The sequence below is a fragment of the Lynx canadensis genome, chromosome C1, assembly GCF_007474595.2.
Source record: "Lynx canadensis isolate LIC74 chromosome C1, mLynCan4.pri.v2, whole genome shotgun sequence".
NCBI lineage: Eukaryota > Metazoa > Chordata > Mammalia > Carnivora > Felidae > Lynx > Lynx canadensis.
This window is the reverse complement of record NC_044310.1, coordinates 14934797-14959952: the sequence shown is the minus strand read 5'-3', so window position 1 is coordinate 14959952 and position 25156 is coordinate 14934797. Positions and strand designations below refer to the sequence as shown.

General features: G+C 39.3%; 1 protein-coding gene across 4 annotated transcripts in view; it reads left to right on the top strand.

Moving 5' to 3' along the window:
- The window catches only part of HP1BP3 (heterochromatin protein 1 binding protein 3), a 39372-nt gene extending 15358 nt beyond the window's left edge, over positions 1 to 24014 (top strand). For 3 of the 4 annotated variants that reach the window (XM_032594209.1, XM_030324069.1, XM_030324070.1), the window contains 7 exons: positions 886 to 966; positions 2255 to 2409; positions 12601 to 12691; positions 17705 to 17864; positions 19637 to 19748; positions 21643 to 21756; positions 22212 to 24014. In XM_032594209.1, the coding sequence (XP_032450100.1) occupies positions 886 to 966; positions 2255 to 2409; positions 12601 to 12691; positions 17705 to 17864; positions 19637 to 19748; positions 21643 to 21756; positions 22212 to 22506 (1008 nt within the window). In that variant the 3' untranslated portion in view covers positions 22507 to 24014. Of the gene's footprint in view, positions 1 to 885; positions 967 to 2254; positions 2410 to 12600; positions 12692 to 17611; positions 17865 to 19636; positions 19749 to 21642; positions 21757 to 22211 lie in introns of those variants that run through there. The other variant, XM_032594210.1, reaches the window with a different exon arrangement.
- The last annotated feature ends 1142 nt before the right edge of the window (positions 24015 to 25156 follow it).

The window sequence follows — 25156 nt, the reverse complement described above, 5'->3', positions numbered from 1 at the left end:
TTATAGTTTTCTCAAAATGTTGTATAACTGATGTTTATATGGCCTTTGTAATGGTCTCTGACTGAAAGGTATTATCTAACCAGTGTAATTAGAGCCAAAGATCTGTCCTCAATCATAGTGTATGTCAGCATAATTGATGAGCTGGCTTCGTGTTTTTCTTTACGAGATATAGTTTATGACCTATTCTTGCCTCATAGGCTGAACCTCATTTTGATGCTTAAACAACACTTTACAGGCTGAAAGTATTTCAGCTTGATTGCTATGTTCAAGATAGCATAAAATAAAGCTAAGGTGTGGAGGACTCTGGTTAGTGTGAATCAGCTTTAAAGTTCTGTGAAAGTGCTTTGTAAACTGTGGAAACACGTGGTAAGACTTACACATACCATCATATGCAGTGGCTGTGAGTTAGATAACCGTCACAGGTGCAGTAATAATGGCCCATGGGTGGTCTGGGAAGCACTATAGTTTGAGATCAGCGGTCCATAAACTTTTGCCAGGGAGCAGTCTTCCTTTCAAAATAGAGATTTTCTCATTTTCCCCAAGAGATTATACCTTCTTTCATGCGGGGTGGATAGCTTATATACTGTTAACCTGGTGTCACAATAGCATTCTTCCCCAGGTTCGTAGACGAGGGAACAAAAGCTCAGAGGCTTCATGGGGTTGTCCAATATTGAATGGCTAGATGGTACCATAAATGGGATTCAGTCCCAAGTCTTTTGATTCATCCATTGTTCTTTTTTCTCTGAAGAGTTGAACATTTTACATTAGTTCTTGTATCGTCATGCCCTGTACTTTGCTTAGTCTCATATAAAGTTATAAATATTAATACCAGGATAATTTAAAATAAAAATATTGGTTATCGCAACTAAAATTAATTTACCATAGGTAAAAGGAAAAGGTGCTTCTGGGAGTTTTATTGTGGTCCAAAAATCAAGAAAAACACCTCAGAAATCCAGAAACAGAAAGGTAAGAAGTCTAAACCACAGTTTGAGCACTCTAAAACTACATCTCCTAAAATGACATTTATTGAGTGTTCACTGTGTGCCAGGCACTATGTAAAGTGTAGCCTTACTATTAAGGCCTGAAGAGGTTGTAAGTAATTTGCTCATTATCGCCCAGCTGGTGAGTAGAAAACAGTGTAAATCCAAGCAGTCGTCTCCCCCCCCTCCCCCCCCCAACCGCCGAGCCCATGCACTTAACTGCCATATGTTGAATTATTGGCAACTCTATGAATTATACTTCTTTTAGTGAAACCAATCTGTTAAACGAAAAGGGACATATATGAGTGCATCTTTACCCAATAATAGACCCCAAAACTATATTCAGAGCCAGTTTTTCTTTTTCTTTTTTTTTCTTTTCTTTTTCTTTTTTTTCTTTTTCTTTTCTTTTTTCTTTTTCTTTTTCTTTTTCTTTTTTTTTTTGTAAATGTTAACACTTCTTAAGACACATAATTTCATTTGTGGAAAGTATAATACTTTCTATAATAAAGTGAAATATTACTAAATATAACTAATATAAAAATATATAAATAAATAATAAATAATAATTATAAAATATTAATAATAAAGTGAAACATTCAGTATTTTCCCCATGTCAGTAACTGAAATCGTGACTGTTCCTCTACAGCTGTGTTTTTGCAACTCTGAAAGTTTTTGTACATTTTTTCTACAACTTTGAAACACTTTTGAAATGAACTTCTGTGCAGTGCTTTTTGGTGCTGCATGGTCTTTATTCTTTGTTATTGAAGGGTAAGAATAAACTAAGACTTTTAAGTAAAGTCTACCATTCCTTTTCATTTTTATACTTTTTTTTTTTTTTTAACATTTATTTATTTTCAAGAGCCAGAGAGAGAGAGTGTGAGTGGGGGAGGGACAGAGAGAGAGGAAGACACAGAATCTGAAGCAGGCTCCAGGCCCTGAGCTGTCAGTGCAGAGCCCTACACGGGGCTTGAACCCCCCGACTGTGAGATCGTGACCTGGGCCAAAGTTGGACACTCAACTGACTGAGCTACCCAGGTGCCCCTCATTTTTATACATATTTTTAACTCTCAATCTGAATTTCATAACTCAAAAGAGTTGCCACACAAGTGCCATCGTGCCCCGTAGTATATTTGTTTGAACGTGGAAAAAAGTGATAGTTTAGCACAAGTTAAATTATCAATCAATTCAGGAAAGCCCTTGAGTTGAATACAGAAGCATTTGAACAGAAAACTCTATATTCTTTAATGATGATAATTTTTGGTAATATATTTCAGAATAGAAGCTCCGCAGTGGATCCAGAACCACAAGTAAAATTGGAGGATATCCTCCCGTTGGCCTTTACTCGCCTTTGTGAACCTAAAGAAGCTTCCTACAGTCTCATCAGGAAATATGTGTCTCAGTATTACCCTAAACTTAGAGTGGACATCAGGTATGAGCCGTTGGCCTGTACTTCAAAGCACAGATGTCTGTGTTATTCCCTTAGCCCCTTTTTCATGAGGAAGGTGAAAGTAAATATTCAAGAAGGATAACATTTAGCTGAGCTAAGGACAAAACCTTTTTTTGTGGGTTTTATTTATTTGTATTTTATTTTATTTTTTAAAGTTTATTTAGTTTGAGAGGGAGAGAGAGCATGGCCCGGGGAGAGGCAGAGAGAGAGAATCCCAAGCAGACTCCACCCTGTCAGCACAGAGCCTGACAAGGGGTTCATACTCCATGAACTGTGAGATGATGCCCTGAGCCAAAATCAAGAGTCAGATGGATGCTTAACTAGCTGAGCCACCCAGATGCCCTTGGGCTTTATTTTTTGTCTTGTTATATTTTCTTTTTCATATCTCCATTGTAGTTTCTTTCTGAAAACAAAAACAAAAACAAAAAAAACACCTACATGTTAACTCTTACAAGACCTTGGTAGAATAATTCTTTCACTGCATCAGCTGTTAGAACATTCAGCATTAAACTCAATGTCCTCTCAGCTTTCATTGTTAAAAAAAAAATTTTTTTTTTTAATGTTTATTTTTGAGAGAGACAAAGCATGAGTAGGGGAGGGGCAGAGAGAGAGGAAGACACAGAATCCAAATCAGGCTCCAAGCTATCAGCACAGAGCCCAATCCCATGAACCACAAGATCGTGACCTGAACTGAAGTCAGATGCTTAATGAACTGGGTCACCCAGGCGCCCTAGCTCCCACTATTTTTTTGATTTTAATGTTTTTTTTTTTTTAAATCGTGTTAAAATACAGATAAACAAAATTGACCATCTTAACCATTTTTAAGGGGCGCCTGGGTGGCGCAGTCGGTTAAGCGTCCGACTTCAGCCAGGTCACGATCTCACGGTCCGGGAGTTCGAGCCCCGCGTCGGGCTCTGGGCTGATGGCTCAGAGCCTGGAGCCTGTTTCCGATTCTGTGTCTCCCTCTCTCTCTGCCCCTCCCCCGTTCATGCTCTGTCTCTCTCTGTCCCAAAAATAAATAAAAACGTTGAAAAGAAAAAAAAAAAATTAAAAAAAAATTTAACCATTTTTAAGTGTACAGTTCAGTGATATAAAATACATTCGTGATGTGCTACCATGAGCACCATGTATTTCCAGAACTCTTCATCTTGTAAAATTGCAGCTCTGTACCCATTAAATAGGAAATCCCTTTCCCCCTTGGCCACCACCTTTCTGCTTTCTGTCTGTATGATTTTGGCTGTAAGTACCTCATGTAAGTGGAGTCACGCAGTCTTTATCTTTTTGTGACTGGCTTATTTCATTTAGCACAGTGTCCTCGAAGTTTATCCTTATTGTTGCATGTTAGACTTGCCCTCCTCTTTTAGGCTGGATAGTACTCTTTTGCTGTATGTAGTCCATTTTGTTAATTCATCCTTCTGTTAATGAACGCTTGGGGTTTCACGTTTTGGCTCTTGTGAATAATGCTGCTGTGAACACTGATGTACTAATATTTCTTTGAAACCCTGCCTTCAGTTCTTTGGGGGTATATACCCAGAAGTAAAACTGCTAGATGAAATGATGATTCTGGTTTTTAGTTTTTTTGAGGAACTGCCATACTGTTTTCCACAGTGACCATATCGTTACTTTCCTACCGGCAGTATACAGAATTTCTAATTTCTCCATATCGTCGCCAACCTGTGTGTGTTTGTTCGTTTAAGTTTTTCACTTATTTATTTTGAGAGACAGAGCTAGTGGCGAAGGGGTAGATAGGGAGAGAGAGAGAATCCCAAGAAGGGAGAGAATCCCTGCGCAAAGCCCAATGCGGGGCTCAAACTCACAAAACTGGGAGATCATGACCTGAGCTGAAACCAAGAGTCTGACGCTTAATTGACTGAGCTACCTAGGTGCCCGTTTTTTGTTTGTTTTGTCTTTAGCCATCCTTAATGGGTGTGAGGTGATTGATACGCATTTCTTTTAAGTTTTTGTTTTTTGAGTTAGAAAGTGCAAGTTGGGGGTAGGCAGGGCAGAGAGGGAGAGAGGATCCCAAGCAGGCTCTGCACTGTCAGCGCGGAGCCCATGCAGGACTTGAACCCATGAATTGTGGGACCATGACTTGAGCTGGAAGTCGGATGCTTAACTGAGTGAGCCACTCAGGTGTCCCCACATTAAACTCTATTTTTTTAATTTAGAGTCTGAAACATAAGAGAATTCAGGTTTCTGTAAACCTCTAGAGAAAAATAATATAATATCCTAATTTAAACATTTAATGTAAAATTTTGGCAGAATTTTGGTAGTAATTCAGTTCTAAAAAGTTGCCACATAAAAACATCTACACTGATCATTGAGACATTTGTGCAGATACATTAATTTGTTTAAATTTGTAATTCACAGAGTTTGTGTTTTGAGTGTGTTTATGTGAGATCTTTGTTATGATGGATGACTTTTGGAAAATTGTCTTTAATCCAGTGATTTCTACAGATGATTTTTATATCGAATGCATATTGTCTTGATATTGTTCAGTAACAGTATTTACTTGCATTACTGAGGCAAGCAGTTAGAATTGCTGAGGCTTTAGCCCAGAAGCCACATTTTCAGAAAAGCACTTAGTGGTCTTCAGAGTGCCCAAGGAGAGTCAGTGAAATAGTGCAAAAGAAAAGGGAATCATAGAAGCACAAAGTTTGAAATTAATGTCCTGGTTTTTGTATGCTTTTTCTGCCCTGAGTGTGACGCACGTATACAACCATGAGCTAGAAATGCATTTAAATACACATTTCACTTTTCTCTCTTTTCTCTCTCTGGTGACTGGAGACCATTATCTTCTCCCAGCTTTTTCTTTCCTTGCCTTTCTACTGTACTCCCACGACAAGTTGTTGATAGCAGTGTAACTTCGTTACATGTCTAATCTTTATGAACATTTCTGATCTTACGTTGAAACAATATTTTCCTGATAATAGATGGGTTTTATCAACTCATAGGTGATAACGAACCTAGAGACCTTTTCCTGTGACCTTGTTAACAGTAACTTTTTTTTTTTTTCTTTCTCCGTTTACTTCTCTATTGATTTTCTCTACCACTGACTGTCAGGGAGTCCTGTCATACATACAATTAACATGATAATTTGGCCATACTTAATTTTAATTTTAGTTTTTGAGAGGGGGGTGGGTGGGGTACACAACTGACCAAGGGGCAGAGAGGGAGAGAGAGAAGCGGGGCTCACCTAAAGCAGGGCTCAGGCTCACCCGAAGTAGGGCTCAAGCTCACCTGATGTGCTGGTCTGTTCTAGTTATCCCCACACCTCCATCTAATCTGTAAGCAGTTACTTTGGATTTGGTATTAGGATATATCCATAAACAAACCTCTTCTCATTACCTCCACTGTTACTACTCTTCCAAGCCACCATCATCTCTCAGTTGTTTTAGAGCAATGACTTCCTAACTCCTCTCATGCTCCCTCTCCCTCAGTCTGCTCTTAACCTAGCAGTGAGGGTGAAACTTGTAAAAATGTAAGTTAGATCGTATCGCCTTGCTACTCAAACCTTCCTGTGGCTTCCCAGCCCCCTTACAGATAGAGCCGGTGTCTCTAAAATGGTATGTGACATTACGCTTCCATTGTGTCTTTGACCTAATCTCCTACTACTTTTCCCTCACTTAGCTGGCCTCAGAGTCTGTATGCTTGCTGTTCCCTTTGCCTGGATGGTTTTCCCCATAATCTACTTTGCTCACGGCTTCACTCCTCTCAGGTTTTTACTCTGATGTCCTCGTTAGAGTGCCTTGACCCTGCCTTGACTGCCTTCCTTTTTTGTAATTGTTTTATTTTGGAAACTTTCAAACATACACATAAATGTAAAGAGAACAAACCATCGTACTAACATTTCCGACAAAACCCTAAGCATTATCCAATACATAGGCCATGGTCACATGTCCCCAGTTGTCTGCAAAGTGACTTGTTAAAGTTAGTTTATTTTTGAGAGAGAGGGAGTGGGGGAGGGGCAGAGAGAGAGAGGGAGAGAGAGAATCCTGAGCAGGCCCCATGCTGTCATCGCAGAGCCCAACGAGGGGCTCCATCCCACAAACTGTGAGATCATGAATGACCTGAGCCAAAACCAAGAGTTGGATGTTCAACCAACGGAACCACCCAGGCACCACCAAAATGACTTCTTATAGTTGGTTTGTTCCAGTTAGTGTCCGTACCTGGCTTGTACACTACATTTGGTTGATGGAACCACCTAAATTCCATTTGCAACCTTTCCCTCCTCTCCCAGCATTCAGAATTCTACTTCTCTGTCTTACTTTTCTCCATAGCACTCATCACATTCTAACACATACTGCATCTGCCTGGCCTTTTTTCTTTCTTTCTTTTTTTTTTTTTTTTTTTTAAGTTTATTTATTTATTTACTTTAAGTTTATTTATTTTTGACAGAGAGTGCAGGCATGAGTTGGGGAGGGGCACAGAGAGGGAGAGGGAGACACAGAATCCGAAGCAGGCTCCAGGCTCCAAGCTGTCGGCACGGAGCCGGACGCGGGGCTCCAACTCACGAGCTGTGTGAGATCATGACCTGGGCCGAAGACAGACGCCCAACCAACTGAGCCACCCAAGTGCCCCAAGTTTGTTTATTTTTGAGAGAGAGAATCCCAAGCAGGCTCCACACTGTCAGTGCAAAGCCTGATGTGGAGCTCAAATTCATGAACTGTGAAATCATGACCTGAGCTGAAATCCAGAGTCACATGCTTAACCAGCTGAGCCATCCAGGTGCCCCTGCCCGGTTGTTTAAAACTACCTGTCTACCCCATTAAAATGTCAGAATCTTGAAGACCAGGATTTAAAAAAAGATTTTTTTTTTAATGTTTATTTCTTTTTGAGAGAGAGACCGCATGAGCAAGGGGCGAGCAGAAAGAGGGGGAGACACAGAATCCGAGCCAGTGGGCTCCAGGCTCCTACCTGTTAGCACAGACCCCAACGTGGGGCTCAAACTCATGAACCACGAGATCATGAACTGAACCGAAGTTGGACACTTAACCAACTGAGCCACCCAGACACCCTGGCCAGGAGTTTTATCTATATTGTTCACTTCCGTTTCCTCCACGCCCTAGCACACAGTAGATGGTCCATAAATATTAGTTGAATGAGCGATTGAATGCCTGTGGGCATTTCACCTGGCCACTTCACAAAGAGTGTTCGTCCCAGAGTGTGTGAGATGAGGCACATGTTTCTGCTCCTGTATACTAGCGGCTGTAGAGCTTGTGGTAAAAAGCACAGACTTTGAAACCAGACCCCTTGGGTTTAAATCCTGATTCTTTCACTTTCTAGCTCTGTATCCTTGAGTAATTTCCCTCTCTGTGTCCCAGTTTCCTAACTGATAAACAGTGTATCAGTAAGGTTGTTACCAGGCATACGTCTCCTAGTACATGTTAAGCACTTATAACAGTGCCTGGCACATAGTAAGTGCTCAACTAATGCTAATATTAGTCTCTGTTCCAATATTATTCTCATGGTATGAGCATTACACCATGCTAAATAGGATTCTAATTTCAAAGACTTTTTTTTGAGAGACTATGTGCACACATGTGCAAGCAGTGGAGGGACAGAGGGAGAGGAAGAGAGAATCTTAAGCAGGCTTCATGCCCAGTGTGGAGCCTGACGCAGGTCTCCATCCCACAAACTGTGAGATTATGATCCAGGAGTTGGATACTCAACTGACTGAGCCACCCAGGTGCCCCAACGGTATTTTTAAAAATTTTTATTTATTTATTTTGAGAGAGGGAGAGCGAGTACGAGTGGGGGAGGGGCAGAGAGAGAGGGAGAGAGAGTATCCCAAGCAGACTCTGTGCAGTCAGCCTGATGACGCAGGGTTCAATTTTATGAACATTGAAGTCGTGACCTGAGCAGAGATCAAGAGTCAGATGCTTAACTGACTGAGCTACTCAGGCATCCCAGTGTTTTTTATATAACATGCAAGTTTCTTCTGTATTTGATAACAATGATTTTTTGCAAATCTGAATTAAAAACTGGATATGTTGGATTTACATAGAGACTTTGAGTTCACTCTAAGATACCTTCAGAAACTTTCAAGGGTAGTTCTGTCACATGGCATTAGAAATCATTGTGTGTGATGTAACTTCTTTATACTCTTTTTTTTTTTCCTCTTTCCACACCAATATAAGAACATAGCCCAAATTCAATTGTATGCCCTATACTTATCTCTGAACTCTTTAATTTCTTTGGTGACCCCTTAGATTCTTAAACATTTTCAACTCTGAGCAATTTCAGGCATCTTGTGATCTTCTTAATTCCATTTATGCATTTCTAACAGACTGATGGAATGCTCTCATTTAGATGCTTGCAACTCAGAATCCTTGTTGCTATCAGTTGCTTTTTTGTTCTTCATCCCTTACTTCTGATTCTCTCTGCACATGGCTTTCATTTATATATGTCTCAATGCAGACCACCTTTCTCCATGGTTGAGTAACATGGCCATCAACAATTACCCATGATTTTCTGCTTCAAACTAAACTGGTCTGATTATCTAATTAAAAACAAAACCTGTTGGGACACCTGGATGGCTCGGTTGGCTAAGTATCCGACTCAATTTTGGCTTAGGTCATGAACTCACATTTCTTGAGTTTGAGCCCCACGTTGGGCTCCACACTGACAGTGCAGAGCCTGCTTGAGATTCTCTCTCCCTCCCTTTCTCTCTGCTCCTCTCCTGCTCGTGTTCTCCCTCTCTCTCGCTTAAAATAGATAAACTTAAAAAAGAGAACATGTTATAATAATAAAAAGTTCCTTGAATTTGTATAGGGCTTTATAAAACCCTTTTGTACATTGTTTTCCATATTTCTCAAAATAGACTTAAAAATATATATTCCTACCTCAATTTTGCTGATAAAAATCTTAGGGTTACCTGGCTGCTCACTGGTAAAATCAGAACTTCATTTTTTTTAATAAATTTTTTTTTTTTTTTTTTTTTTTTTTTTTTTTTTTGAGAGAGAGAGAGAGAGCATGTGTGCTTGGGAGAGGCAGAGAGAGAAGGAGACAGAGCATCTGAAGCGGGCTCTGCGCTGAGAGTGGAGAGCCCGATGGTGGGGCTTGAACTAATGAACTGCAAGATCATGACCTGAGTTGAAGTCAGGTGCCCAACCGTCTGAGCCACCCAGATGCCCCCCCCCCCCCGCCCCGTTTTGTTTTTCAATATGATACTTGCTTTTTCCACTGTTCTGGGCTGTCTTATATTGGAAAGTGCAGGCATAGCATAGTGAATAAGAATGTAGAATCTGGAATCAGACTGCCCAAATTTGTACTGGTTCTTCCCCTACCTAACTGTGTGACTTTGGAAAAATGACTTTTCTGTGTCACTCAGCTTTTCTCCATTTGTAAAGTATGGGGAATAATAGTACCTATTTTTTGGGTTTGTTGTATTATCTGGTTTATTCCACACATATGAAATATTTTGAATAGCACTTAGCACTATAGTGAGTGCAAAATGGTGTGACATAGGCTAAATTTTTCAGAACAGGGAGCTATGCCTGGGAGTTAACAGTAAGTTAAAGAGATGGGGCATGATTAGGTATAGAAGAGTGTAGAATTTAGATGGATGGTAGAGTGACATTCTTACAATTTTTTTTCAGTGTTTATTTTTTGAGAGAGAGCACAAGTGGGAGAGGGGCAGAGAGAGAGGGAGATGCAGAATCTGAACCAGGCTACAGGCTCTGAGCTGTCAGCACAAAGCCTGATGTGGGGCTTGAACCCACAAACCGTGGAATCATGATCTGAGCCAAAGTCGTATGCTTAACTGACTGAGCCACCCAAGTGCCCCAGTAGAGTGGCATTCTTTAAGAGCTTCATGAGAAAATTTCAGAGACAGGAGTTAGCATTCTTTTTTGGGAACTAAAAGGAGACCGGGTCTGACTGCATCTAGACTAACAAGGAGTAGGATCACGTCATGGAAGGCTTTGAAGCTGGGTTGAGGCTTTAGGACCTGACACCTGATCAGTTGATTAACACCGTAAAGGTGGCTTCCGTAGGTGTATTGACCTAGTTGTAGTATGCATTATGAAGACAGAAAGCACAGTGCCCAGAAGGGAGGGCATGGTGGCTTGTACTAAGGTTATGGCAGTGGTAAAAGAATGGGCCAGTCTCAGAAGTTTTGAAGCAGCTGGTAAGTATGGTTTTACTAGAAGATAGAGGAATGAGTGACAGAATTCTGTGACTTCTAAAAGCCCAGACAAAGTATATGTTGGCATAAAGATTGCTGAGAAAACAGAAATGTTAGGAAGGGAACCAGTTTAACTGATTGCTGCATTCTTGGAGCATCTGAACCTCGGTTAAGGCAGTTCTTCTCACTGGGGTGTCAGTGTTTTACTTTATGTGATCCCCCATTGGAGATCAGTCTTTAAGCAGTCTGCCTTATAGAGCAACTAATGGAAAACGTGTTTGACAATTAAGTCATTCCCTCAGTTATGTTCCCAAAGCTCTATATGTGTACTTCAACCCTGATCCTTCTCATTCTTTACAATGATTATTATATATTCATCATCTCTTAAATTCCTTGAGTTTAGTGACCAGATCTGTGTGTTTATCCCTGTATAACTGTAATAAATACTCAGTAAATGTTTGTGGGATGAGGGACTTGAAGTGTGGTATGTGTGTGTTTGGGGTTGTGGCATAAATCATATTCCTCCTAAATGGAATATACTGGCTTAGAAATATTTTCATTGTGAGTTTTCTTTAGTTGGGAGTGTCTTCATTTGGAGTATCAGGGATGTACAAGATTTGATAGGCTAGTTCCCACTCTTTAGCATCCTATTAGATCATGGCATCCCCTCTATTATTCCTCCCTAAGCATACAGATGATGTCATGAAAAACTAGTGTCGGCTCAACCTGTAATGCTTAGTGGTTAGATAAAAATTTTAAATTTCTTCTCCAAAGAAAAATATCAGCGTGAAGCACCTCAAATGATAGTTTGGCCCTCGTAATTCTGCCTCTCGACCGGCTGCCCTGCCGATCTTTATTCGTCAACGCAGTAACTAACCAGTTTCAAGCCACTCACCTCAGATTCTTACTGGGTGCTCTTCTAGTAATTCTTGAGAATGATGACAGAACACACCAGGCTTGTAGATTATGATCCACCCTTTCTTCAGATGTCCTGTTGTTGGCCTGAATGCATAGCTTTCCATTTGATTGTCTTCTTCCCTACCACAGCCCCTTTTAAGCCCAAAGTCAATTTGATTGGTTTGTGCCTGCACCTAAGGTTCCCCCCGCTCCCACCTCTGAGACTACACCTTGACAGGACAGTCTTGCACTTGTTCTTATGTTTTTTGGTTTTTTTAGAATTTTTTTTTTAAGTTGATTTATTTTGAGAGAGAGAGAACAAGTGGGGTAGAGGCAAAGAGCGAGGGAGAGAGAGAATCTCAAGCAGGCCCAGAACTGTCAGCGCAGAGCCTGATGTGGGGTTCAAACCCATGAACTGTGAGATCATGACCTGAGCTGAAACAAGAGTCAGCTGAAACAAGATTTTATTTTTAAGTAATCTCCACCTCGCCATGGGGCTCGAACTCACAGCCCCAAGATCAGGAGTTACACAGTACACCATCTGAGCTGCCAGGCACCCCTCTGTTTCTTCTTTCTTGCCATTTGGTTTTGATGACCTAGTATTGTTGGTTTGTGTTTTGTCTTAAACTGTAACCCTCTTAAGACAGAGACATTATGTTAAGAACAACCTTTTTTCTTTCCCAGGGAATTCTATTAGGCTAACTTCAGAGTTTGTAAAAAAATGTTGTTTTCTGTTAATGTGTTACATACTTTTTAAAATACAGTATCTAGAAATTTTGCCTGTGAGAATTCTTGAGTTAGGTGGGACTTTAAATATACTCATGCTTTGTTTGATTACACAGTTTGGTTGCTGTTGTGGTAGAATAAATGGAAGGTGTTTGGAGTGCCCTAGACGTTTGGAAATTGGTTCTGTATGGGACATGGTTTGTGTCTCCGGGTAATGACTTAACTGCTTTGCTTAAAGTAAAAAGAATGCCACTTGTTAAGGGTGCCAGTATTTTATTTATTATTGTCCATTTTAACAAACTACTACTACATCTAATAGGAATCAGAACTTAAGTTCAGGGGAAAACCCTGGATCTGTTTCTTCATATCTTTCTTCATTGATGTTTATCGCTATTTTGTTTGTTTGTTTGTTTTCTCTGCAGGCCTCAGCTGTTGAAGAATGCTCTGCAGAGAGCAGTAGAGAGAGGCCAGTTAGAACAAATAACTGGCAAAGGTGCTTCTGGGACATTCCAGGTTAGAGGCCAAGAAGGCTTGGTTGTAGAGAAATGACTCTCAAAAGTTTTGGTTTCAGGACCAACTTATACTCTAAAAATTCTTTGAGGACCCCAGGAGGTTGTTTTTATGTGGGTTGTACCATATTAGAGATTAAAACTGAGAAAAATTTTAAATATTCATTCATTTTTTTAAGAAAACATTTTACGTCAGCATAAATAACATTTTTTTGTGGAACAATAACTATATTTTTGGAAAATTTCATGAGAAGAGAGGTACTATTCATTAAAAATTTGCAAATCTTTAACGTCTTGCTTAAGAGAAGACAGCTGGTATCTGTCTTAACAGATATTTCAACATATTTTGTGTTACACCTTTGAAGAAAATTCACCTCACGCACAGAAAAGTATGGAGTATTTTAAGATAATTTTCAAATAGTTGTGGGTATTATTCTTTGATACTGTACCAAAACTCAACAAATGGTGATTTTTTTAAAGTAGCTTTATTGAAGTATGATTTGTATGCCATAAAATACACTCATTTTAAGTTACAATTTATAATTCAGTGATTTTTAGTAAATTTACAGAGTTGTACAACCATCACCACAATCCAGTTTTAGAACATTTCATCACCCAGAAAGATCTCTTGTGCCCGTTTGCAGTCTCTCCCCATTCTCCTCTGCAGCCAACCTACTTACTAATCGACTTTCTCTTTACATAGATTTCCCTTTTCTACACATTTCATGTAGATGGAGTCATACAATCTATCGCTTTTTTGGTTTGGTTTCTTTCACTTAGCATAATCTTCTTTGAGTTTTATCCATGTTGCAGCATGAATCAGTGCTTTCATTCCTCTTTATTGCCACATAGCATTCCATTGTCTGTATTTAACACATTCTGTTTACTCACAAATTGATAAACATTTGGGTTATTTCCACTTTTTACTCTTAGGATTAATACTGCCTATGAACCTTTACATCCGAATCTTTGTGCAAATACATGTTTTTATTTCACATGGATATGTAACTAGGAGTGTGGACTTACTGGACACTATGGTCAATTTATGTCGTAAGAAACTGCCACAGTGTGTGCATCATTTTACATTCCCACCAGCAAAGTATAAGGGTTCCGGTGTCTCCACATCATTGCAAACACTTGTTACCGTCTTTTTTAGAATTCTAGCCATACTGGTGGATGCAGAGTGCTGTTTTGTTATGGTTTTGGTTGGCATTTCCCTAATGATTGCTGATACTGACCATCTTTCCTTGTGCTTAATGGACATTTGTTTATCTTTTCTGGTAAAATGTCTATTTAAATTCTTTGCCTGTTTTTAAATTTGGGCTATTTGTCTTATTATTGAGATGTAAAAGTTATTAACTAGATTCAAGTTCCTCATTAGATACATGATTTGCATATATTTTCTCCTCATCTGTGGCCTGTGCTTTCACTTTCTTAATGGTATGTTTTGAAGTGCAAAGGTATTTAATTTTGATGAAGTCCAGTATGTCATTTTTTAAAATTGCTTCTGCTGTTGGTATTATATCCAAGAAATCATTGCCTAACTTAGGATCACAAGATTCACTCCTACATTCTTTTTAAGAGTTTTTAAATACTTTTAGGCTCTGTCCATTTTGAGTTTTGTTTATGGTATGAGGTAGGGCTATAAATTCATGTTCTTGCACGTAGATACCCAGTTGTCCTAACACTTTTTATTTATTTATTTAAAATTTTTTAAATGTTTGTTTATTTTTGAGAGGGAGACAGAGAACGAACGAGTGGGGGAAAGGCAGAGAGAGAAAGGGAGACACAGAATCCGAAACAGGCTCCAGGCTCTGAGCTGTCACCACAGAGCCCAGTGTGGAGCTCGAACTCGGGGACAGTGAGATCAACACTTAGGCCAGAGTTGGATGTTTAACTGACTGAGCCATCCAAGCACCTCATAACACTTTTATTTATTTATTTACTTATTTACTTATTTATTTATTTATTTATTTATTTTTAATTTTTAATTTTTTTTTAACGTTTATTTTTTGAGAGAGACAGAGTGTGAGTGGGGGAGGGGCAGAGAGAGAGAGGGAGACACAGAATCGGAAGCAGGCTCCGATGTGGGGCTCGAACTCAAAAGCTGTGAGATCATGACCTGAGCCAAAGTCAAGACGTTCAACTGAGCCACCCATGTGCCCCAACACTTTTTATTTATTTATTTATTTATTTATTTATTTATTTATTTATTAAAAAAATTTTTTTTGTAATGTTTGTTTATTTTTGAGAAACAGAGACAGCATGAGCGGGAGAGGGCAGAGAGAGAGAAAGGGAGACCCAGAATCGGAAGCAGGCTCCAGTCTCTGAGCTGTCAGTACAGAGCCCAACGTGGGGCTTGAACCCACGAGCTGTGAGATCATGACCTGAGCCGAAGTTGGACGCTCAAACGACTGAGCCACCCAGGCGCCCCCCCCAACACTTTTTATTTAAAAGATTATCTATTCCCCACTGAATTGCCTTGGCATCTTTATTTAAAAAAAAAAAAAAAAATGACCATACATATTAAGGATTTATTTCTGGACTCCTGGTTTTTCTCCATTGATCTATGTATGAATTCTTATGCCAGGATCATAGTCTTGATGACTGTAGCTTTGAAAGTTTTGTGCAAGTTTTCAAATTGGAAAATGTCAAAAAATGTAATTTTTAAAGAATATTTTAATTATTCTTAGTCTTGTGCATTTCCATATGAATTTTAGGATTCATTTGTTATTTTTCACACACACATACACACACACACACACAAAACCCAGCTAGGATTTTGGTAGAGATTGCACTGAACCTATACATCAATATGGGAAGAATCACTGTCTTTATAATACCGAGTTTGCTAGTTCGTGAACACTGACTGTCTCTTTATTTAGATCTTTAACTTCTCTCAGCAGCATTTTGTAGTTTTCAGTATATAGGTCTTACATTTAAGTTTATTCCTAAGTATTTTATTCTTTTCCACGTTACGGTGAATGGAAATATTTTCAAGATTGTTCATTGCTGACATTTAGAAATACAGTTGATTTGTCTGTTGATCTTCTATCCGGCAACATTGCTGAACTCATTCACTAGTTCTAGTAGTTTTTTTTGTAGATTCCTTAGGATTTTTGTGGACTCCCTACGATTTTCTACATAGAGTCATGTCATTTGCAGATAAAGACCATTTTGTTTACCTTTCTCATCTGGCTGTTTTGTTTTGCTTTGCTTTTTTCTTGCTTAATTATACTGAATAGAGAACCTCCAGTACAATGCTGAGAGCAGACATCCTTGTCTCATTCCCCTTATTAAAGGGGAAACATCAAGTCTTCGATCATTAAGTTAGCTGTGGGTTATTTATAAATGCCTGTTATCAGGTTGAGAAGATTTCTCCCCTATTACTAGTTTGTTAGATTTTATTATGAGCAGCTTTTGGGTTTGTAAAATGATTTTTCTGTGTCTCGAGATGAGCATGTGATCTTTGTCCTTTATTCTGTTAATACGGTGTATTACATTAATTGATTTTGTGCTAATTCCTTAAAGGTTAGTTGCCATGTGGAACCTAAAACCATATCTGTGAACCTCTTGTACTCTTGCCTTAAATCTTTGGGTCTGTCTTGAACTTGGAGCAGATGTTTTAACTGCATAATTTTATAACATGGTCATTTGGAAGATAGTGGTTCACTGAATCATGCAGATAATTAAAGTGTTACCACATTTCATCAAACAGTAACAAAAGTAATAGTACCCACCGATCTTATCAGAACAATATTTAAGTACTCAGAAATTACTAAGCTCACCGTAGTATATACAAATGTTCCATGATTTAAATTTTTTCTTAAAAAGTTGCATTTTAATGCTTGGCAACAAATACTGTTAGTTGTTTTCCTTGAAGGGAGAGGCTCATTTAATACATTTTCAAGAAAATGTCTACCAGATGCCCAAGTCTAAATAATAATTAACCATAGTGTATCTATTAGTCGTTCCTTCAAGTAAGGAGTATCCCATGAAAAATGAAACTAGTTCAGCTCACAACTCAGACCCTGGGGTGCTTTTCCTTGAGACCACCGTCATATCTCCACATGCAGTTGACATGCTTAATGTGTTCTTCCCATTTCATCCCATAAAATAACAAAAAGACATGTACTGGGATTGAGATTTAATAAGATAACTTTTGCTACTTCATTGAGGACATTCTTAAGTGAAATTGGCTTTTTTTTTTTTTTTTTTTAAACAAGCACATAGCAGTAAATACAGCAACTACTGGTACATTTTTGTGTCTCCGCCTTGATTTATGGTAAGGTATCAGCAGTTTTACCCACCATCGCTTTTCCACCATCAGTGCACATGTCACCACAGTGAAGAAGGCAAATCACGTCTTAGCATCATTATGAAAATAGTTTTGATCTTGCAGAACCTTTTGAAAGAGTCTCAGGATCCCCAGTGGGTTTGTGGACCACTCTTTGAGAATCTCTGTTGTAGATCGTACCTGAGTTTGTCCTTTTACTCTTTGTGCTTAATGGTGCTGATCTTTGTTCCCCATCCTTTTGTCCTTGGAATATGCTATGTCATTTTCTGTTGTATGATACCCTAAACAATTATCAAACTTTTCCTTTGCTATTTTCTTTACAGGATTAAAAAGGTTATTTATTATTTTTCTAACTACTCCACTTTTCAGATTGAGACAAGGAAGTATTCTCAAAACTGTCTTATTTATTTGGGACATAACAAGTTAACCTGCTTATTGGGATACAGCTGTCACTCTGTTTGAGTTAAGGGTAGCTGTTGCTCTGTTAGGTTGGATGGAGGGTTTAATGGAAAGAGAAAATATCCATAGGAGGGTTGGGACTCCTCAGTTAGATTAAATACCTGATGAGCGGGAAGAGAAAGTCCCTAACCTGACAATTTATTGTAAAACATATCTGTGCTAATGCAGGAACTCCGACCCACCTGGTGCAGAGGAGTCTTGTCTTGACCTGCTTTGGGAGAGTGTTGTCTTGATGCTTTTCTCTTCCTCCTTGGAAAACAGCTGAAGAAATCAGGGGAGAAACCCCTGCTTGGTGGAAGCCTGATGGAATATGCAATCTTGTCTGCTATTGCTGCCATGAATGAGCCGAAGACCTGCTCTACCACTGCTCTGAAGAAGTATGTCCTGGAGAACCACCCAGGGACCAATTCTAACTATCAAAGTAAGGCTCAGAGTTGTGTGCATTTAACTGGGATCGGGGAGGGAGGGGGGGGGATTGCCTTGTAAACAGTTCTGGAGATCATGCTATTACAAAGCATTAACTGCTGACTGAAAATCAAGAGGGAACAACTTTACAAATTTATTATTTACAAAAGGAAAAACAAATAAGCAAGGCTTATCCTTAATTTACAATGTCTGCTGAAGATCAGGATTTGATTTTACTTTACTATAAAGATTTTAGATAAATCTCTTGGTTCAGAATACCTCTCAAGTGTAGTATCTTTTTGCCTTTCTGAATGTCTACCAAACCATGTAATTTTCCCTTGAAGCTAAGCAGGTGTTTTAAAATGCTACTTATGTTGTTTCTTGTTGCCTTAAGCCCTAGAACAAAGAATACTTTTCTCAGGAAAGTGTCTTTACCCGGTCAGGTGGTGATTTGAGATTAAAAGCCTCGCCTTAGCACTGTCATATCCAGGTTAATGAGGCTGTATATTTTCTCAGTGAACTACGAGAATAGGTATAGTGGTGTAGGGTAAGGAATATGGAAAATAAGTAACAAAATGCACACTAGGCTGTATTCTTTTGATTAAAAGTAATTTTGGGGGCGCCTCGGTGGCTCAGTCGGTTAAGCGCCCGACTTCGGCTCAGGTCATGATCTCACAGTCTGTGGGTTCGAGCCCCGCGTCGGGCTCTGTGCTGACAGCTCAGAGCCTGGAGCCTGTTCCAGATTCTGTGTCTCCCTCTTTCTCTGACCCTCCCTGTTCATGCTCTCTCTCTCTCTGTCTCACAAATAAATAAATGTTAAAAAAAAAATTAAAAAAAAAAAAGTAATTTTGAAGTCTTAATACTGATTTTTAACCTATGCAGTATGAATTTTATAATGTTATGAAGGAATGCTTTCCTTTTTTTAATGTTTATTTATTTTTGAGAGAGCATGTTTGCACACCTGTGTCCAGGGGAGGGGCCAAGGGGTGGAGAGAGAGTATCCCAAGCAGGCTCTGCAAACAGCACAGAGCCCCACAGTCCACAGAGCCCGACACGGGGCTCGAACTCACAGGCCATGAGATCATGACCTGAGCCAAAATCAGAAAATGAACACTCAACTGAGCCACCAGGTGCCCCCGGTTTTGTCCTCTTGATACTCTCCTAAATTATTTCTGAGTACATACAGGTATCCAATAGATGTTTGAATGAATGGAAATGAGAGATTAGTTTTAGGTTGGCTACTAATCATTTTTGCGTCACTGTAGGGCACGTCACTCACCACTCTGGGCTCCTGTTCTGCTTTCTCTGAAACGAGGAACTTGTCTTAATGGTCTTAATGGACTTAATGGTCAGTCTCTTGCCATGACAATTTAACTCTTTTCAAATTTATGGGCACTTAATTGTTAAGTGAATTAGTTAACAATTCTGACCACAAAAATTTCAGTTAGCACATGCCACCTACTGTTTGACAGGACAGTAAATTTGTATATAAATGTTTGTGGTTGAGGGACTTATAAAATAGAATAACTAGGGGCACCTGGGTGGCTCGGTTGGGCATCTGACTTCAGCTTAGGTCATGATCTCACGGTTTGTGGGTTCAAGCCCTGCTTCGGGGCTCTGCGCTGACGGCTCAGAGCCTGGAACCTGCTTCGGATTCTGTGTCTCCCTCTCTCTCTGCCCCTCCCCCACTCATGCTCTGTCTGTCTCTGCCTCTCGAAAATAAATAAATGTTAAGAATTAAAAAAAAAATTGTAGGTAACTTTCTTCATTTCTGGATTTTTTATTCAGTGCATTTGTTGAAGAAGACTCTTCAGAAATGCGAAAAGAATGGATGGATGGAACAGATCTCTGGCAAAGGATTCAGTGGCACCTTCCAGCTCTGTTTTCCCTATTACCCCAGGTAAGCAGCCAGGCCATAATGTGAAGTGTTGGTGATTGTAAATTTAAAATCTTGGGCTTAACTGATTAATTTATTACTGTTTTACTTGAAAATAAAGATTACTTAAGGCAGTATTGTTTTAGAGCAAACACTTTTCATGTTAGAACTGGAGAATGTTGGCTACCCTGCTAGATCTTATTAGCCACCCATTCCTTAAAATCAAGCATGGAATTCTTTGAGATCATCGGCCAGTTATTTTTGTGTTCATTCTTTCTTTATTAAATAAATGATAATGACAAGATTATTAGAGGATTATGTATGTTTTCATCGTCACTCAAGGAGGGGAGAGCATTGGCTGCTTCCAATAACCCTAGTCTGCCTTCTCCATACTATAGAGATAGGGCCATTTCCTTGAAAATCTTTTTGATCTATACTTTATTTATGCACCAAACCAAAAAATGTATTGAGCACCTCCTTGGGGTCAAGCATTGTTCTGTGCACCTGTGCAATGGCCTTCTTATACTCTGATTTCTAGTAAAGTGCCATGACATGTACCACTAAAGCCCTATTTTAGCAAGAGCATAGTGTATTTCTTACATTGTACCTTGTGTACAAGCCTCTGTTACTTGGCCGATTGCATATTATTTGAATTTTTCAAATATTAAATTTAATTCTTAAAGTCTTGTACATAAAATGTTATAATTCAAGGACTTATTACACAATGGAATCAATATTTGTATCAATAAGGGCAAAGAAAATTAGAAAATCCTTGCTGACTTTCTCTAAAAGAAAGAGATTTGAAGAGATTCAGCCTTTATGATATTTTGAGGTCTTTTGCCAGTATCATGAGGCCAAAAAAATGTATACTGCTGTGCAAACTGTTTGCTGTCTTGTAGACAGACCAGTCACTGCTGTATATTCAGTGGCTAATACAGTGCTGGACACACATCAGGAGCTTAAATTGCTTACTAAGTAAATGATTAAGAATCCATTTTAGGGGCGCCTGGGTGGCTCAGTCGGTTAAGTGTCTGACTTCGGCTCAGGTCATGATCTCACAGTTTGTGAGTTCGAGCCCCACCTCAGGCTTTGTGCTGACAGCTTGGACCCTGGAGCCTGCTTCAGGTTCTGTTTCTCCCTCTCTTTGCTCCTCCCTCTCTCATGCTCTGCCTGTCTCCCTCTCAGAAATAAATAAACATTAAAAAAAAAATCCATCTTATTGGGGCACCTGGGTAGCTCAGTGAGTTAAGCATCCGACTCTTGATTTTGGTGCATGTCATGACATCACAGTCATGAAATCAAGCCCCATGTTGGACTCCGTGCTGGGTGTGGAGCCTGCTTAAGATTCTCTCCCTCCCTCTGCCTTTGCCCCTCCCTCACTGTCGTACCGTGTTCTCTCAATGTCTCAAAACCTAAAAAGAGGTGCCTGGGTGCTCAGTCAGTTGAGCTTCCGACTTGAGCTCAGGTCATGATCTTGTCGTTCATGGGTTCAAGCCCCGCATCGGGCTCTGTGCGGACAGCTCAGAGCCGGGAGCCTGCTTCGGATTCTGTGCCTCCCTCTCTGTCTCTGCCCCTCCCTGCTCGCACTCTCTCTCTGTCTCTCAAAAATGAATAAATATTAATAATTTTTTTTAAAAAAAAACATAAAAAAATTAAAATAAAGAGTCCATTTTTTCTAATGGTAGGAGGAAGGGAATGAGGTATGGTTCTGGACTCTTAATAGATTTGTTATAACTGCATGTGTGTTGAAAACAGGTTAAACTGTAACCTGACACTTGCAACATGGCATTTGGGGAGGGCAGGAAGATGCGGAATGTCAAAGAAAGAGCATCTAGGTTCACATTTTTCCCTTTCCTATGTGGGACTTCTCTTTTACGTAATTTTACCGTATTTTTCTTTTCTTTTTTTCTTCTCATAGCCCAGGAGTTCTATTTCCAAAGAAAGAGCTAGATGATTCAAGAGACGAGGATGAAGATGAGGAGGACTCTTCAGAAGAAGACTCTGATGACGAAGAGCCACCACCTAAAAGAAGGTGTGGATGTGTGGATGTCCTACCTTTGAGCTAATAGTGGCAGTAATAGTAATTAATAGCATTGTAACAACTCAGGATCCTTCTCAGGAAGGCTCTTGGTGTAACATTTGAATTTGTCTTACTGGAAATTCAGGGGCTTTGAACTTAGGAAGCACTGTGAATATGTGTAATTTACTGTTTGGTCAAATCTGTGTATATCCGTAGTTGGTTGGTTATTCAAAGAAAAACAATCCCATATTTTCCTAGGAAGAACATCACAAATATGTACAGACTCCCATGAAGTGGTTGAATTTTCACACAGTTTTAGTAAGGGCTATAGTCAAATCACCACGTTCCTATCCTTTACATCGGTGACTTCTGTCTACCCTGTGTCTTTTTTGGCAAAGTATCCGGTCGTCCTGGCAGAGTGAGTCTCGTGAGTACTAAGTGATCGCCTTTGCTCTTTGTTCTCACAGGTTGCAGAAGAAAACCCCAGCCAAGTCTTCGGTGAAGGCCGCATCGGTGAAGCAGAGAGGGTCCAAGCCCGCGCCCAAAGTCCCAGCTGCCCAGCGGGGGAAAGCTAGGCCTTTGTCTAAGAAAGCCCCTCCTAAGGCCAAAACTCCTGCCAAGAAAGCCAGACCCTCATCCTCAGTCATCAAGAAACCTAGTGGTGGCTCTTCAAAAAAGCCTGCAGCCAGTGTGAGAAAGGAAGTGAAATTGCCCAGTAAGGGCAAAGCCAACATGAAGAAGTCTTTCAAAGCAAAAAAGTAAATTTTATAGGAAAAAAAAAGGGTATCATGATAAAATTCAGAATCTTATTTTCTAAGGTCAGTGTGCATTTGTTTTAGTTTTGATGCTTTTAAAATTACATTTTTTCCCTTCCCTATGAACATTGTGGGGAGGGAATATAAATAAACCAATTTAGGCATTTGTTCGCTTTAGGTGCTGTTCTTGGTGCCTACCCCTTCCCTCAGTCATTTTAATTTCTGCGATAACTCCGGATTTTCCTGAACTGTATAATCTCCACTTGTCATTTTTTTTCTCCCTCTACCCCAACCCTCTTTTTTTATTGTCAGCTTTGGCTTTTTTTTTTTCTTTGTTTCTTCCAGCTTTATCTAAACACTTGCAAAGATTTTTATATTTGTAGAAAACATCAAGAATAGGATACTGGTCAGGTGCTGGAAGTAAAAAAAAGAGGCAGTATATAGCACTGACTGAATGGAAAAGCCTTCTGCCTGGAGACTTCAGTTATAGCTATAATAATTAATCTTATTTATAAAACCACTCCACTAACCCTTTCTCTCCAACTATATAAACACAGAGACATCTTAGCTTTGGGAATAAGCCAAAAAACATTATGACTTCATTAGATTCTGCAGACCTAGGACTCCTTTGGGCCACTTTTCACGTTGGCCGATTTCCAGGTGTTTTTCACTGGCCCAGAGCATTGCGCTCCCTCAACCACAAGCACAAATTCCCTCCACCATTTGGTTTCTGACTGAAGGGAAATACAGGAATATGTTGAGTTTATGATTTCTGGTGTCACCTGTGTTACCAAAAACCAAACCATATAAAATCTTGATCAAATGTTTAAATATATTTTTTAATATTTGGAGCATGAGTTGTTTCCTGTTTGCCTTTTTTATAAGGAAATGTTGGAGAGTTACATCATTGCTAATATAGAAAATGTTAAGTGGGAAAACATACAATTTGCTAAAATAAACTAAATTCCAGATTCATCTGTGGGTTTTTTTCCCCTCCTTTCTTTCCACAGCACTTTTGATATCAAGCAAGTGGCTTCTTTTTTTGAGATATTTACAAAAAAGAAAAAAAAAGTAAATGAAGCCCAACTACCTAACCCTTTCTCATTTGTATTTGGTTTAGTATTGTGAAGTTGTGTTAAATAGTACTAGCTTTCTACTTGAGAAATACTGATTTCCGGTTATCATTTATCCTCCCTGTGGCACTTGACATTTTAATTGTCTTAAACTTTTTGGTGTACATCTTCTGGCCCCTTGAGTACTGCCAGAGGCAAAAGACGTTTGTTTCCTTCATTCCACTTGCATTGTCTCCTGGGATCTCATCTGCAGCCTAGAGTGTGGCTGGGAAATGGACTTGAGAAGATTGGCTTGAAGTAGATCCATAATCATGTGTGATCCCATCATGAGCTCATTGGAATTTGTGTTGCATGTAAGGCAATCTTTCCTGTTGTAAATCTTCCTTTTTTTATGTACATATATTTTGAAAAATATGAATAAACATGAAATTTTAAAGCTGCTGAACTGTAGCTTATATTTAAAAGATTCTATCTAGTAGACCCTTAAAAGTAGCTAAGTGTTGCATTCACTGGAGTCTTTCCTCCTTGGAATAGCTGCCATCCGTTTTCCTTTGTATTTCTTTCTTTTATTTTTTCGTGTTTTTTAATGTTTATTTTTGAGAGAGAGTGAGTGAGTGAGAGAGAGAGTTGGAGCCAGGGAGGGGCAGAGAGAGAGGGAGACACAGAATCTGAAGCAGGCTCCAGGCTCCAAGCTGTCAGCACAGAGCCCAATGTGGGAGTTGAACCCACAAACCTTAAGATCATGACTTGAGCCGAAGTCAGACACTTAACCGACTGAGCCAACCAGGTTCCCCTTCCATTTTCCTTTTTAAATACAAACTTCAGTTAATTTGCTTTCGAATTCTTCATATGGATGGTAAATGATGTTTCTAGATATATTGAACCCAATTACTTAATGAATAAGAGGTTTAAAGTCATTTTGCATTTTATTGAGGTCCTTGTTTTCAAGATCATAGATTCCAGTTTTTTATGTTTAATGTTCAGATAGATAGTCTTTAGACTAGAAAAAAAAAATACAGCACTGCAAAAGGGTTGATACAGACCTGATCTTAGAAAGTAATTCTAATTTCTCTTTTGCTATTTGGCAGGTAATAATTCTCAATTTCTTAGTAGTATGAGTGTTGGGTACCTGTGCTAAGAATACTCTTCTGGGATCAAAAGTTGGAGGATTTTGGTTGGTTTCTTCATTTTATGATCCCACTTGTAAAAAGATACTCTGAACAGCCACCTAGTGGTTATGTTGTCCAGTAGGTGCTCCAGCACAGGGTAAGAAGTTTATTAGATCATTGGGGGTCCTTTCCGACTCTGACATTGTGTAGCTAACAGAATGTCATAACTTTGTCAAGTTACGATGAAGTTCAGATAAGGACAAAACTGTCCTTGCTTCAGCATCTTGTAAAGGGAGACAAGAGGGCCACTCCACTCTTCAGTGAAAACCCTGTCATCAGAGATGTACAGGCACCTTACTTATGTTGAGATAAAGGAATGTTTGGTTTTTTCTCCCGTCCAGGCATTTAAAGGAGTGGGATACATACATCTTACTTCCGTGTTACAGAAGGAAAAACTGCAAACTCCAGATGTAAT